This window comes from Theobroma umbraticum, unplaced genomic scaffold, assembly GCF_002168275.2.
Source record: "Theobroma umbraticum cultivar Fairchild unplaced genomic scaffold, ASM216827v3 scaffold_51.0, whole genome shotgun sequence".
NCBI classification, from domain to species: Eukaryota; Viridiplantae; Streptophyta; class Magnoliopsida; order Malvales; family Malvaceae; genus Theobroma; species Theobroma umbraticum.
In genome coordinates, this window is record NW_018397260.1 from 6,152,027 (window position 1) to 6,166,672 (window position 14,646).

At 37.0% G+C, this 14,646-nt stretch overlaps 3 protein-coding genes across 4 annotated transcripts; 1 reads left to right on the forward strand and 2 right to left on the reverse strand.

Moving 5' to 3' along the window:
- On the reverse strand, window positions 1–4,549 carry ATCSA-1 (Transducin/WD40 repeat-like superfamily protein). Its single transcript, XM_021428696.1, has 9 exons — window positions 4,208–4,549; window positions 3,847–4,107; window positions 3,581–3,740; window positions 2,565–2,743; window positions 1,733–1,976; window positions 1,082–1,236; window positions 878–967; window positions 402–473; window positions 1–269 (listed from the first exon to the last, which is right to left on the reverse strand). Exons 1-9 carry the CDS (start codon window positions 4,355–4,357, stop codon window positions 228–230), a joined length of 1,353 nt encoding a protein of 450 aa, XP_021284371.1. The 5' UTR covers window positions 4,358–4,549; the 3' UTR covers window positions 1–227.
- A 3,799-nt stretch (window positions 4,550–8,348) lies between these two features.
- Window positions 8,349–12,339, forward strand: NPGR1 (no pollen germination related 1). Of its 2 annotated transcripts, none has more exons than XM_021428311.1 (6): window positions 8,349–8,750; window positions 9,114–9,354; window positions 9,436–9,694; window positions 10,059–11,290; window positions 11,550–11,697; window positions 11,779–12,339. In XM_021428311.1, exons 2-6 carry the CDS (start codon window positions 9,163–9,165, stop codon window positions 12,087–12,089), a joined length of 2,142 nt encoding a protein of 713 aa, XP_021283986.1. In that variant the 5' UTR covers window positions 8,349–8,750; window positions 9,114–9,162; the 3' UTR covers window positions 12,090–12,339. The 2 variants fall into 2 exon arrangements, with proteins under 2 accessions (XP_021283986.1, XP_021283988.1); XM_021428313.1 differs by lacking the exon at window positions 8,349–8,750 and adding an exon at window positions 8,777–8,974.
- A 497-nt stretch (window positions 12,340–12,836) lies between these two features.
- Window positions 12,837–14,568, reverse strand: LOC110416340 (uncharacterized). Its single transcript, XM_021428316.2, has 4 exons — window positions 14,394–14,568; window positions 13,732–13,837; window positions 13,345–13,406; window positions 12,837–13,026 (listed from the first exon to the last, which is right to left on the reverse strand). The coding sequence occupies exons 1-3, from the start codon at window positions 14,501–14,503 to the stop codon at window positions 13,392–13,394; spliced, it is 231 nt and encodes a 76-aa protein (XP_021283991.1). The 5' UTR covers window positions 14,504–14,568; the 3' UTR covers window positions 12,837–13,026; window positions 13,345–13,391.
- Between the last annotated feature and the right edge of the window lie 78 nt (window positions 14,569–14,646).

The window sequence follows — 14,646 nt, forward strand, 5'->3', positions numbered from 1 at the left end:
GTCAAATATAAATTTATATTAAAAAAAGAACAACTGAAAATTATTCATTGAATGTAATTTCTTGTATACATAATATCCTATTAAAGAACAACAGACTATAAAACGGCAAAAATGATTGACAAGAAGCAAATAAATGTGGATATACAGATACATCTAATATATACAAGTGGAAGAAAAAGCTATAGATGGCATGGGATATATGGAATAAATTGATGTGGTAGCAGATTCTAGTCACTCCAATTATCCTGATCTTTGGCGTGTCCTTCATCCTGCATTTTCAATGGCAACTAATTAAGGTACTGTTCATCAACAGCTTGATGTATTTAGCACATGCTTGTAGACAAAACCAAATGAGATGCAGCAAAGGAAACGAAAATGGATCTTCAACTTAGAACACGTACCATGTCATCAGAAATCGATTTGCGTGGAGACCAGACAAGAATTTGTCGATCACTGCCGCCTGTGTATAATTCCTGCAAAAGTAGGTGACAGGTCAAGCTTTTTAGCAAAAGCAGTCTTCTACATAAGATCAAGTTAGATTGCTTGGTTTTATCTTTAAATTACGGAATGAAAATCAATAGCCTTATTTTTAGTAAGCAATTTATTAACTTAGATGAAATTGGATTGGTCCTATAATGACTTCATAGAATTATTTCAACTGTTGCACTTCAAAAGTACGATCATTTATTTACAAGACAGAGATGGAACAAACATTTCTATCCAAAATAGCATTATATAGTATGAAAGTCATCACATACTTTATGTCTCTGACCTACAAATATATAATCAACAGGTGGAGATGTCATGGCTCGCCCATGTCTTGTCCATAACTATAATCAAGCAGCCTCAGAAAAATGTAAGGAGTTTAGGTTCATACCTGATCCTGTGAACTAAACCAACAACAGTTCACAGATTCATAGTGGCCACGAAATGCAAGGGACATTTTACCAGACCAAACATCAAATGCCTACAAAATTGAAGAGATGTTTAAGGTGTAAACATAGCCAGAATGAGATGATTATAAATGTGAACTATACTCACAGAAAACCAAAGACAATGATGACATAGAAAGAATATTTACTTTCACGACTGCCATGCAAGGGACAAAAACATGAGCTGAATCCTGAGATATGGCTAACTGAATTGCCTTGCTTGTCTGTAGGCGGACCATTTCGAAGTTTACAAGTGTATTGTAGCCAGATTCAAGATCCCACAACTTTATTCTTGAATCAGAGCCTGAAAATAAAAAGACAAAGTGATTAAAAGAGAGAGAAAGAGAGAAGGATCATTACTGTGTAATTTGAAAAGATGATTAGCTAATTATATCGTATGAGGAAAAAAAAAACTTTCGCAAAAATTAAGAAAATATCCGCCAAGGTCAAAACAAGAAGGTTAAATTAATTTCACTTATAGTTTACTAGGCAATCACAGTGGACTATATAAAACCAACTTAGCAGTCAAATGGATGTCACTAAGCCTTGAACCAATTAATATAGCAGTAGTTACTAATTTCCTGCTTGCAAGTTTGGAAATGGTACCTTGTAACATTATCTTAATCAATTTTCTGCACATGCATACATGTAGTCATCCAAATGGTACCTTGTAACAATTGTTTAGAAGCTACCTGACTCAACTACCATAGGTTCCCCAATAACACATATTGAACACCAATCAACTACTATGAACCAGCTTTAGCAAAAATTAATTGCATAGGAAATGGTCAAAACTCAACCTGCACTTAGAAGGTACATGCCATCTTCAGTTACTTTCAAACCAGTTACAGCACCATAATGAGCGGTGGCACGATCCTGAATGGACAGCATCCCTGGATGTACTCTTTGTCTTGCAGAACCCTTACCTGGCATTCGACCAATGGTTGACTGCTTTATGCCATGCCCATTAGCATATTTCTTTTGTGGTGCTCGTGATTTTACCAATGAGCTTTGGCCAGCTGATGTCAACTTTGAGACTGAAACCTGAGAGGGTACCAAGAAAAGAAAAACAAATTCATGAGATAAGAGAAAGAGTTTTACATCATAAAATAAGTATCAAGCAACTACATCTATTTCTTGTTATGAAGAGCTGTTTAAGAAAAAGAGTTAGAGGACCAAAAGAAAGAGCAGGTAGGACTAAAAAACCCACAAAACTAGATATAGTATTGGGGGTGGAAGGTTTCCGCTCCTGGTACCAGGACAATGGTTATACAATATTGTCAATCTCTTCTTAGTCCCATCCATCCTGCCATAAACATTCACATAGAACAAAGAAACATAAAGATTATCCCTGACACATGGATCAGGAGGGTCTTACAGCAGAACAATCCAGAACAAGGTTTACTAGGATTGTGATCATTCTCAGTATCCATTAAAGAAGGGTGGGATTAAAAAGATCACTTCTATATGATTTAGACAAAGGGAAGACTACTTCTACAACTATCTGCAATAAATTCTAAGTATTAAGAGCGAAAGGAAAGTTGTGATCTTGAAACCATTTTGCAATATTAAGAACAATAATCAAGACGGAAGTAATTTTGATGCAATAAACCTAGCTTACAACGAGCATACCTTGTTTGCAGCAGAACGACCCAGTACAGGTGGACGTCTTCCAAGCTGGGACTGGGACTGATCCAAAACAAGAAAACATCCAGCACGTCTAATGTCCCAAAATCGAATTGCACCGTCACACCCACCTGTTATCAAGACCCACTCACTGGAAGTAGACCATTCTGCAGTCATTATGCCATCTGCCACCATGAAAATCACACAATACTTATCATTTCGTGTTAACAGTTTCAACAATACAATTCTCAAAAAAAAAAAAAAAAAAGAAACAGTTTCAACATTACAATTCGTGTGCCAAGAGTGAAAAGTGAGAACAGAACAGAATCAAAACAGTAGCATCCCAAGAGCTATGAGGTCATGGTTCAATAATGGAAATGATAAACCCCTATTTCAGTCAAGGGGAAGAGATATTTTCTACCGTGATTTCCAAAAAGTGGCATTTGAAATGTAAGCATACCCTTCCCCCCCACCACCCCTTCCCCATCCCAAAAATGAAAACACACTAATATTTGTTGTCCATGGCAGCCAACTGCAGTTAGAAAGAAGAGTTCATACATTTAGGCTGAAGGGACCAAAATATGACTAAAAGAAGAGGTCTCTGGTTGCAGTGCTGGTCCAAAATCAGTATAAGCTGCTACATATGCATAACAATATGACATCATAGTCCTGCAGCCAAAGAACCTATACGTTAGACAACTTCTTGTCTAACTCCAGCTAAGACAAGAATATATTGATCGCAATGGACCTCAAAAGCAAGGCTCAGATTGGAGAAGTTTGTCTTTTATTTCATCAATTCACCATAATTGCTGATACATTATAGACCCTGGAAGCCAGATGTCACATGCAGCATATCTCAGACAACCCATAAAAAATCTGTACCCTTAGTTTCATAAAAATTTTATAGAATGTAAAGTATGAGTAAAAGTTCCACATGAAAACTTTTAACACCAATAAGTACCAATCGATTAGGAGCAAAGAAAAAAGGGAAAGGAAATAAGTCCATCAAACTTTCAGCATACCACGGTGGCCAGACAAAGTGTGAGCAAATGCCCCTGAAGAAATATCACAAAGGCGAACTTGCACATCTTCGGTTCCAGCAGCAATCAACATATGAGACGTTGCCAATGTAGACATCGCAGTCCTATAAACCTTTCCGGGCATTTTAAAATTCATCACCACCTACAACATAAACATAACAAAAAATTCAGACTTAAAAACAAAAAACAACAAAAGCACACCCAGAATTCCTTCCCACAATCCAAACATAGCAACGCAAGCCAAATACCTGCGTCGTATTGGTATCCCAAACCTTAATACAGTGATCATAAGAACCCGTAACGAATAATCCCGTGTCAACAGGATACCAAATGGCCGAGGAAATGGCATATTTATGTCCCTTTTCGTGTTGCTTATCTACCAAAAACAAATATTTGTGTTTGGCAATTAAACCATTTCCCTCATAGTTAGTAGCTTTTTGAACATCATAAACAGCAGCTGATGCATCAGATGCACCGGATAACAAATATCGTCCCTCAGTCAAATCCACCTATTTACATGATAATCCAAACACAGCCATAAGTTTCAATGAAAATTAGATTTTATAATCTTAAAGCAGCTGAAAGCAGGAAATTGTAGGGATTGTGTACCTGAAGGGAGTTGATGGAACCTCTGTGAGGAGAAACGATGTCTTTGTGATTGGAGAGCTGGAGATTGGAAATCCGGTTGGATTTGATCCGACTTGAAAATGAATTCGGGCGGATTTTACCCGCTTCTCTATCTCCGATTTCCTTCCACATTCTCCTAGCATCTCTTCGGCCTCAACTTTAAAAATTTTTCTCTGTTTTTCTTTGCTTTTGCTCTTTCCCCGTCACAGCCTTTCTCAGTTACAACTTGAACGTTGATTTCAAATATAAAAAGGCATAAACCCCAAGGTAGACTACTTCGATGTTTGGCAGTTACCTTCCGTCCCTTCGAGTTTCTGACTTCTCTCAGTCTCAGTCCATAGGTTTATAGAGCTTCTTCATCAACAGGATGATTTGTGCAGGGGGAAGCCCACTTCTTTCATTGATGGGTTTATGGGCCATGGCTAATGGGTTTAGACTCTTGGGTTTGACCCTGGAGACCTCTAAAGTTGGCCCATCAACCATGGGACTCTGAGCCCAAAAAAGAACATGTCCAAAACGGAGGAACCGTAATAAGTTCAGACAATATGCTTTTATGGTTAATTTGACAAGTGCTAGAAAATCCTAATAAAATGTTGTTTATAACCTTAAAATTAAATGAGATGGGGATTTAGATAAAATTTTAGGTTTCTTCGTTTCAGTTAACGATGATTTTTTTATCATACAAAAACCAACATGCATACAATTTAACAGAAAAGCACTAGCTAGTAATAACAAGAAAGGAAAACCTTTGAATACTTCTGTGTAGTACACATCAATTAATGCCAACTGATGTATAAGAAATGATCCATTCAGAAATATGCTTCACGTGGACTGCATTAGGTCATTAGCTGTCTAGCTATGCATTGAATTCCTGATAGAGGACGGACAAACTTTTAATCCCTGCCGTGACGTTGAATTTGCTGCTTAACAAAAACTCCAAGATTGTCTTTGCCAGCAGTATTGAATGTCAAGCCAATCGATTTGTTCTGATGTCCCTTTCAATTTCTTTAAATATAAATTTCCATGGAGTCAAGTCAATGGAGAGGATGGGGAGCTTCAAGTCAGCAAACAATGGAGGTTCTATGTATTCATTAGAATTCTACCAACCTTACTTAACAATATCTGGGAAGAAAATGGGAATCTAGCAATATTTTTAGGTGGTGGGAGAGGGGAAGAGTTGAACTCCTAACATAGCTGTAAAAAAAGAGGAAGGAAGTCTGAGCTCAGCATGTTAGAGACTTTTTTTTTTTTGGATAAAAAACGTAAGACAACAGCCCTTTGCATGCCTTTCTTTCCTTCTGGTACTCAACAGCTTGCCATAGAATCTGCGACAAGAAGAAAGAAAAGGGTACCCTATCACGTGATATCTTTTTCTCTTTGCACAGGAAAGTAGTAGTACTTCCTTTGGCCTTTCTGCATGGCCTGTCGCCTTTACTTTCCCCCAACCCTGTGAGTTCCTTTGGTTCATCATCCCACCATGTTTTGGACCTTTTCTGGTTTCTTCCTTAAAAAGAAACACGTAAAATTATCACAATGTGCCATAAGGACATTGATTGCTTTTGTATTACTAGCATCAGTTTGTGAAATTTCTGCAAGGATGATACCTTCCATGCCAAGCTAATTGTCAGATCAGTAAGGATGTGAGAGTGAAATTAACAGCAACTGATCAATTGATCAGATGCCTTAGAATTTTAGAGTGATGAAGAGACTCTTCACATACATTGTTAAGATATGAAAGTGTGCCCGTGATGTTAATCAGGAATTTGTAAACAACAATTAAACATGCTTTTAATTAAACATCCAATGGCAGTGGAACTAAGTACCTAATTTGATAGTATAATTGCTCTGTGGAACTTAACTTTTGCTGAGATATGTAGCTTGTCAATCAAAACAGAAATATGAGTCAAGAGATGGTATCCTATACCATCATTAGTCTCGGACCATATTTTTTGGATGAACAGTTTACCTCTTGCATGAACAGATGGGTTTTGCTTAGAATTCAAGTTCTCATTATCACGACTGCCTGATAGGCTACGTGTGGACGCCTTTTCCTCATTTGGAAACCAGTCCTTGTACTACTAACCTCCATCTGTTTACTAGGTATTATGACAAAAGATTATTCCATAATCACATCCAACCATCAAAGTTTCAAAGATGAATTCAATTATTGAGCTCACTAATTAAAACCAATAGAAATTGATGAGAAACGGGTTCTTTCTGTTGAGTCAGGTGAACCATATCGAATGGGAATTCATTGACTTTGAGGAGACATTGGAGGGTTGAATGAGTGAGATTCTGGCAAGGACCTTTATTTTATTTTCAAAGCTAAAGGATTAAAAAGTTAGAAGGGAGTACAAAAAGCAGACATAAATCCGCTAATTATGTTGCATTATGTCTGGATCTTTCGGTTCTTGCTCGATTCTTCTTGAGCACTGTGCCCGTGTGACCGTCATTAGAATTCACAAGCAAAAAAAAAAAAAAAACAGGAAGGAAATCAGTCAATAAAGCTTCCTTATAATGATGTTACCATGATGCACTGTTCCCTCTTATTTTACGATTAAAACTTGTCAAAGCTGTATCTTTGTCCACTGGGGAACTCAAATGTTAATCTTAAGCAATATTAAATTAGAGAAAATGGACTTGATTTCTATTCCTATCTGTAAAATATGTAGCTTTGAATTCACTTTGTGTTTTTGCCTTTTTCAAATTATGAATTAACTATCTCTTGAAACACAACCTCTTGTGCAAAGGAAGACCCCCAATTTACATGTGCATGATGCTATTTATGGGGAAATTGATTCTTTAACCCCCCCTTTCTTTGTGATGGGAATATTTAAAATGCCAGTTGGAATCACAAAATTGAATGGAAGGCCAAGTCTGCCAAGTGCTCAGCTTCCTCTCTGGCAATGCCATACTTTGAATTCAAAGTTGATTATGGCTTTTCAACGACCGGGTGCCAAATTTTAAAATGCATATTCAAATTTACCTTTTCTTTTTGTTCCTCTTTCTCCTTCCAACTTCTCCATCATTAATGAGGAGCATGATGGAGAGGATAAGATACTAATCATTCTATCTCATGTTTGATGTACACTTAAAAGGGATTATTGGATTACAGATAGGATGAATCATCTTCTTAATATAAGATGACTCAATCCTATCAAAATATCATGGATTATTTTTAATTTTATGGATTGATCATTATTTTTTTTATATTTTTTATTTCATTCTTAAAAATTAAACTTTTTAAAATGACAAGTATCATTACTTAATTGATTAATCAAAATATCATTTTTTTCTTCTTTTCCTCACCCAGCATTGCTCGTCGATCATATTTTTCACAACAGTAATTTGAAGTCACTCTTCCTTATAGTACACAATTGAGGAATTATTATAAATTTAAACTATATATATTTTCGACAAATAAAATTAAATCATATTTTTTTTAATTAGAAAAGAAGGTATTCAAACTTTACTCTTTAAGTAAAGGGATTATACACCAATTAATGAGTTAAATACTCAAATGTAAATAAAATTGAATCATATTTATAACAAAAAATATAAATAAAAGCATATTTGCTAAAAATGATAAAAAATAAATTTCATCTTTATCTTTCTTGTAATTTTTACACACACCAAATATAAAAAGAAAATGATATTATCTAATCCAATCACTTTCCTATTTCTTATTTTATCTTATCCTCTTGCATACCAAACTTACCCTATAAGCTTTGGTTTTTTTTCTATTTTTTGGTTAAAGTTTTCATTTCAGGCTTCTCTACTTGATGTACAACAGCATTAAGTTATTGGAAAAAATAATGTCCTCAACCATAGGGGCAAAGACTAGTAAGTCTAGTGGTGTAAATATCTTCCAAGCTAGTACTAGTATAAATTTCGAGTAAAAATTGCGGGAAATTTGAAGAGCAAATTTCTTTTTTTTTTTTTTAATTCCGAGGTGTGACAATCCAATAATTGTTTGGTCCATGAATCTATTATCTCCCTAAATTTTGGCAATAAATGTAGGGAACCCAATTCAACGTAGTAGCCGAAATGCTGGTGGTAGAGGAGGGGAGGGCAGTTTGGGAATGGAATGGTGGCGTCTAAATCAAAAAGAGAGGTGGGCGGGGGTTGGTTGGGAAATTTCCGAAAGGCCAAAAAAAGCGAGAGAGAGAGAAAGAATCTATGTGTATATCTGTTAGCCTCCTGCCCCTGCAAACCACCTTTGGTATAGACCCCATATTTCTACTTCACACATGCAGAAAAACTCTTTTGTAGTATTAAATTAAGCAAAACAACAAATGCCCATCTCTCAATCAGATCCCTAAAGCCACTTCACTATTTATTTTTTATGTATTTGGTTTCAGTTGTTAGCAACTTACCATTTTTTTTTTTGGAAGAAAGGAATATGATGAAATGAAACAAACCCAGAAAGCAGAGAAACAAGAGTTTTTCTGAGGAGAAGTAGCTTTCAATGGCGTAAACGACTACTGCCAGGGTCACGGTTTGTTTTGTTTTTTTGAAGTTTTTGGTAAGTCCAAAGCTCTGCTCTCTTCTTTCGTATCGCCCTTTTCATTTCCTGTGCACTTTGTTCTTGTTCTCTTTAAATACGCCTTGTCTTCTTGTTATTGGTGTTTTGTATAACTTACTCTTTGTCCCCTCCTCGCCCCCCCGCCCGCGAACATTTTTGCCTCCTTTTCATTTTTCTTTCTTTTGAGCTCAATCATTTTTATCAGGGGTTTGTTGCTGTAATCGGTACTTGTTTGTGGATTTTCATTTCTGTTTTTTTATCTTGTAAACTGTTTCATATGTCGTAAAAGTTCAACTGCAATTCGATCATTTTTTTTTTGCAAAACAGTCAAAATGTGATGCTTCATTTTCATTTTTTTTCCAGGTTTTGAGTTTTGACATTGAGATTGTAGGCTGTTGTTTCTTTGGAGAAGATGTTGTGTGCTTGTTCAGGTGAACAATTCAAGTTTGAAGACGCTCCACAGTCGCCGGAATCCTTGGCGACCAGGGATTTCTCAGCCAGTGGACTCTCATCTCGGACTGGAGACTGGGAATCAAAACTTGAGGATGTCCAAGTGGATGAAGTTGAATCCACTCTCAAAGAAGCCCTTTCCTTAAACTATGAGGTGGATTTTTTTCCAAACCAATCTATTCATCTATTGATAATTTGCAAGCTAGTTAGTTTTGTTTTTTGAATGAATTTCCAGGAAGCAAGGGCTTTGTTGGGGAGGCTAGAGTATCAAAGAGGGAATTTTGATGCTGCGCTGCAGGTTTTTCAGGGTATTGACGTTAAAGGTTTGATCCCTAGGATGACTAGGGCTATTGTTGAGAGAACCAGGCATCGGAAACCACGGTCCAAAGGTGACATTATCCCTCCTAGTGTGATGTCGATGCATTCAGTGAGCTTACTTCTGGAAGCAATTTTATTGAAAGCAAAATCATTGGAGGAACTTGGGCATTTTAGAGGTATTTCCATTTTCTCCCTGCTGGGAGCTCGTAATGGGTTTGCTTCATAATTGACAAGATATTGTTTTGTGGTTTTGCTTAATTTAGTTTAGAGGTAGCTGATCTTATAAATTTCTGAACCCTTTAAGGATATGTCTGGATCAAGATGGACAGGCTTTTTGGTAAAGTTTGCATTGTTTGACTAAGATGATTGTACCATGAAACTTGAAGTATTGGATGGTTCAAATTTGTTGAATTTTCAAGTTTTCTTATTGAAGATCAAGGATTTCATAAGTAGGATTGCATTGGGTGGATGGTTCTGTTTTACTTTTAATTCTGTTGTTAAATAAGGTTTGAATGGTTCTGATACTTTTTCATTGATCAGAGGCTGCGAAGGAGTGCAAAATAATTTTGGATGTAGTTGAGGCAGCACTACCTAATGGAATGCGCGAGGGTATTGGTGAAGATTGCAAGTTGCAGGAGATGTTTCACAAAGCATTAGAGTTGCTCCCTAATCTATGGATGAAGGCAGGTTTACTAGATGAAGCTGTAACTGCATATCGCCGGGCTTTAGTTAAGCCTTGGAATTTGGATCCCCAGAGGTTAGCAAGTGTACAAAAAAACTTAGCTGCCACATTACTTTATGGTGGTGTTGAAACAAACCTCCCTCCTCACTTAAAGGTATGGGGTTCAACCACCCCTAATGGTAATACAGAGGAAGCAATTCTTCTCCTTCTAGTACTTATGCAAAAAGTGGCATTTGGAGAAATAAAGTGGGATGCAGAAATTATTGATCATCTGACTTTCGCTCTCTCAGTTACTGGGCAGTTTGAATTATTAGCAGGTTATTTGGAGCAGGCCCTTCCGGGTATCTATGAAAGAGCTGAGAGGTGGTACCTTCTTGCTCTTTGTTATGCTGCTGCTGGTCAGGATGAGGTAGCATTGAACTTATTAAAGAAGGTTTCTGGCCAGTCAGAAGCAAAGCACAAACCTCATGTCCCTGCTCTACTCTTTGGTGCAAAGTTATCTTCTCAAGATCCAAAGCATGCTCACTATGGAATAACTTTTGCCCGTAATGCGATAGATTTGGCAGATCAAGTGAATGAACATTTCAAGGGTCAAGCCCATAAGTTCCTTGGTGTTTGCTATGGGAATGCTGCTAGAATTTCCATATCAGATTCTGAAAGAGCTCTCCTTCAGAAAGAATCTTTGACCTCTCTTAACTCTGCTGCTCTCAACATAAGGGAAGATCCAGAAGTGTTGTTTAACCTCAGTTTGGAAAATGCAGTTCAGAGGAATTTGGATGTGGCCTTTGACAATGCAATGATGTACTCTAACATGGTTACAGAAAACTCAGGAAGAGGTTGGAGGCTATTAGCACTAATACTTTCTGGAGACAAGCGGTTCAAAGATGCTGAAACCATACTTGACTTTGCTTTGGATGAAGCTGGGAGGTTGGATCAGTTAGAGCTTCTTAGGTTAAAAGCTGTGCTTCAGATTGCTCAGGAACGGCCCAAGCAAGCAATTGAAACTTACCGAATCTTGCTATCTCTGATTCAAGCTCAAAGAGAACCTCATTCTAATAACACTATTCATGCACAAAGTTCTGATTCCGAGGTATGAGTTCTTTGGGTTTAAACAACAGCATGAATCTACATCACAGTATCTTATGCATTTGCAATGAATCTGATATTTAGGCTTTGGATTATGCTTATTGTTAACTTAAAATACTCGCTCATTTTAGATCTTGTTTCAGTGAGATAAGTTCATAGCTTTCTGTTATTCCTCGTACTAAGAGAAAAAAAGAAACCCTACATTTGGGGAAAGAGTAAGGCAAAATGTTTCTGATCCTCTTCATATCTTATGTCTCTGACAGAGTGAAGCGGAAAAAAATATGGAAATGGCTGCCTGGAAAGATCTAGCTACTATTTATACCAAATTTGGATCATGGGCTGATGCAGAAATATGTCTAAACAAAGCCAAGTCAATTGAATTTTATTCACCCAAAAGTTGGCATACAACAGGTAGAAATCCCATCAATCACTGCGTGCTTGTTATAAAGCCAATAATGCACTTCCCTTCTAATTTCCAAGCTGTTTCCGCAGGGTTGTTATTTGAAGCCCAATCACTTTATAGAGAGGCCCTGGTATCCTTCTCAGTTTCACTGTCAATGGAACCAGACTATGTGCCCAGCATTGTCTCAACTGCGGCAGTACTTATAAACCTTGGCACCCAATCACTCCCAATTGCAAGAAGCTTTTTAATGAATGCTCTAAGGTTAGATCCCACAAATCACGATGCATGGATGAACCTCGGATTGATTGCAAAAATGGAAGGCTCGTTACAACAAGCAGCAGACTTTTTCCAAGCTGCCTATGAGCTGAAGCTATCAGCTCCTGTTGAAGCCTTTACATGATGTTGGAATTTGATTAGTCAGGACTTAGCAGGCAATTTCTAGAATAAGGTTTATCCATTCATCTATTGAAAGGTCAGCGAATTTCAGCTGGTTCACGTTGAATTATCAAAGTCAATTTTGCTGCTTCTACTCACCGTTGTTCTGCAATGATGTCCCACTAATATGTACAGCAAGCTCCTACCCTGTAGCTTCAATTTTTTTTTTCTGTTAATATCAAAGTTCTTACTTTAAGTCACAGGTTTTCCTCCAACACTATTTTGATTTGTCAATAGCTGATGACCTAGCCACAAGCTGTTATTTTATTCTATTTTTTTAGAGGAGCAATGGAGAGATAATCAGCTACAAATTCTTTTCCACAATAATTGTTATAATTTTTTGGGCTTAAAAGGCACTGGCATACTGCCATTGCATAGTTAATTATGCAGTTCGAAGCTTAAAAGTCATAGGCACAGGGTGTCATTTCAATCAGCATAGACTGTAATGTTACTCTTCCCTTTGTGGTTTGAATTTTGAGTTACAACTAAGGTGATTAAACTTAGTGTCAATTTTGATTTGTCTTGCAAAAATTGTATAGCAAAAGATTTAATTTAAACACCCCAGCACCCAAATTTGACTGCATTATTTAACCAACATGCACACTTTTTCTACTATATTAATAACAGCCATGAAATCAGAAAAAACTAGGCATATAAAACACTACCTGCAGAGAAGTTAGAGAGGAGCGGGGTGGGGGGTTTGTACAGGAAATCAAAAAAAGGCTGAGGCTGTACAGAAAGAAGAAAAACATCATACTACAGTTTCGACTTCATCTTGGATTTCTCATACATTACACTCGAAAGAAAAAAAAAGGAATTTGATTATTGTTGCATTTGTAGTACATCACTTGCTTCAGAACAAGAGGAACCAGCAATGTGGAAACTACAATCTGAGTATATTCCTGCATGACAGAAAACAATTAGCTTGCAAAGTGCAGAATTAAGTAAACTTGAAATCATCTCAAACTCTCCTGCATAAAGCTACAAATGGTATCTGATGTAATATTATACATCAGAAAACATGAGTTTCGGATGCCATGATCACATGATAGAAAATCCATTCTGATGTACTAAATTCTTGACGGTGATATGCATAATATTACCAAAGTGGAAATCAAAATATACATACACAAGAAAACCAACTGATTCAAGAAATGCTGAAACATTGATGGCAAATCTCACAACAAAATGGTTAATTAAAAATAAGTAGAAAGATTTACCAATTTATACATGATCAGTTTAGGCTGAACAGAGACTAAGCAAGACTTCAACCCACCTGCCACTGCAACAAATCACCAACAAAAGGGTTATATTTGTATATCGTTACTGAACTGTTAAAAGCATGGAAATTATCCCTAAGAGAATGAAACTATTATCAGAGTGCTAGGGGCAGCATTGCATGAGATTGTTGGACAAGGGCATCCAAGAGGAAAGATCATGCCTCAATAAGATGGAGTGAAACTCCCAATCTTCCCAATCTTCCCCATCCACCCTCCCTCCCCACTTTATTAGGCAAATGCAAGCAGATTTATTTTTAACAGAAACCAAAACCCTACCAGAATTAAAACCATCCTAGTTGAAACTACATGAGCATATTAGTTAAGAACCTTTAAAACAGGTTCGCCTTTATTAGAATTTGCAGATTGCTTTGCAGCCGCTTGTATCTGTGCACGCGCAGCTCTTCCTGCAGCTGACTGTTCAAACTGCTCTTGCCTGAAATTTTGATCAATAATTGAAATGTTAAAAAAGATGCCATAAATAAACCATCACAAAGCCTCCAAATACTCTTATCTTGCATCTCTCTCTTTGATATAAATGATCAAACCAGGATTAATCCAGGTTCTTTCACAACTACACAAGCCTCCCACACAAATTACAGGGCACACAATTAGATGTAATTACTTTACTGTTAGAAATTCATATCACAATTTCAATAAGGAAATAATTTAAAACTAATTTTCATTCTTCCAAAACATAACTGCAAGCCCTAAATTTCTGCAGGGAATTTCACTGTTCTGATCAAAATTAAAAAGCCAAGCAATTTTCGACAACAAAAGGATCAATCTTCGATTGCAATGCCTAGAAACGGAAACTTGTGAAGAGTTTAATGAGAATAAACTGTTAGAAACCCATATTTTTCATATGCTAATATTATGCTAAATTGCTGATAAGCCTAAATGCTAACATAAGCAACCGAATATGTAAAGAAAAGAAAGGTGAATAGTAAACGAAAGGATTGGCTGAGAAATTAAAAAGGGGATTAAATTACCTTTTCTGAGCAGCCTCGGCGGCTTTGGCACGAGCTTCGGCAGAGGCCAATCGGTCTTGCTCCTCTCGCTCTTCTTTGTTTCCTCCATCGAAGCAAGGGAAACACCCCATACTTTTTTCTCTACCCTCTCCCTCCCTTCTCTTCTCTCTTCCCTTCGAGCTTTGACTTTGGCTTGCCCGTTACTTTATAGATTGCGGTTCCGCGTACTTATTAAGCTCCACTCTTAGCCAATGGAAAATTGCCACGTCATAAA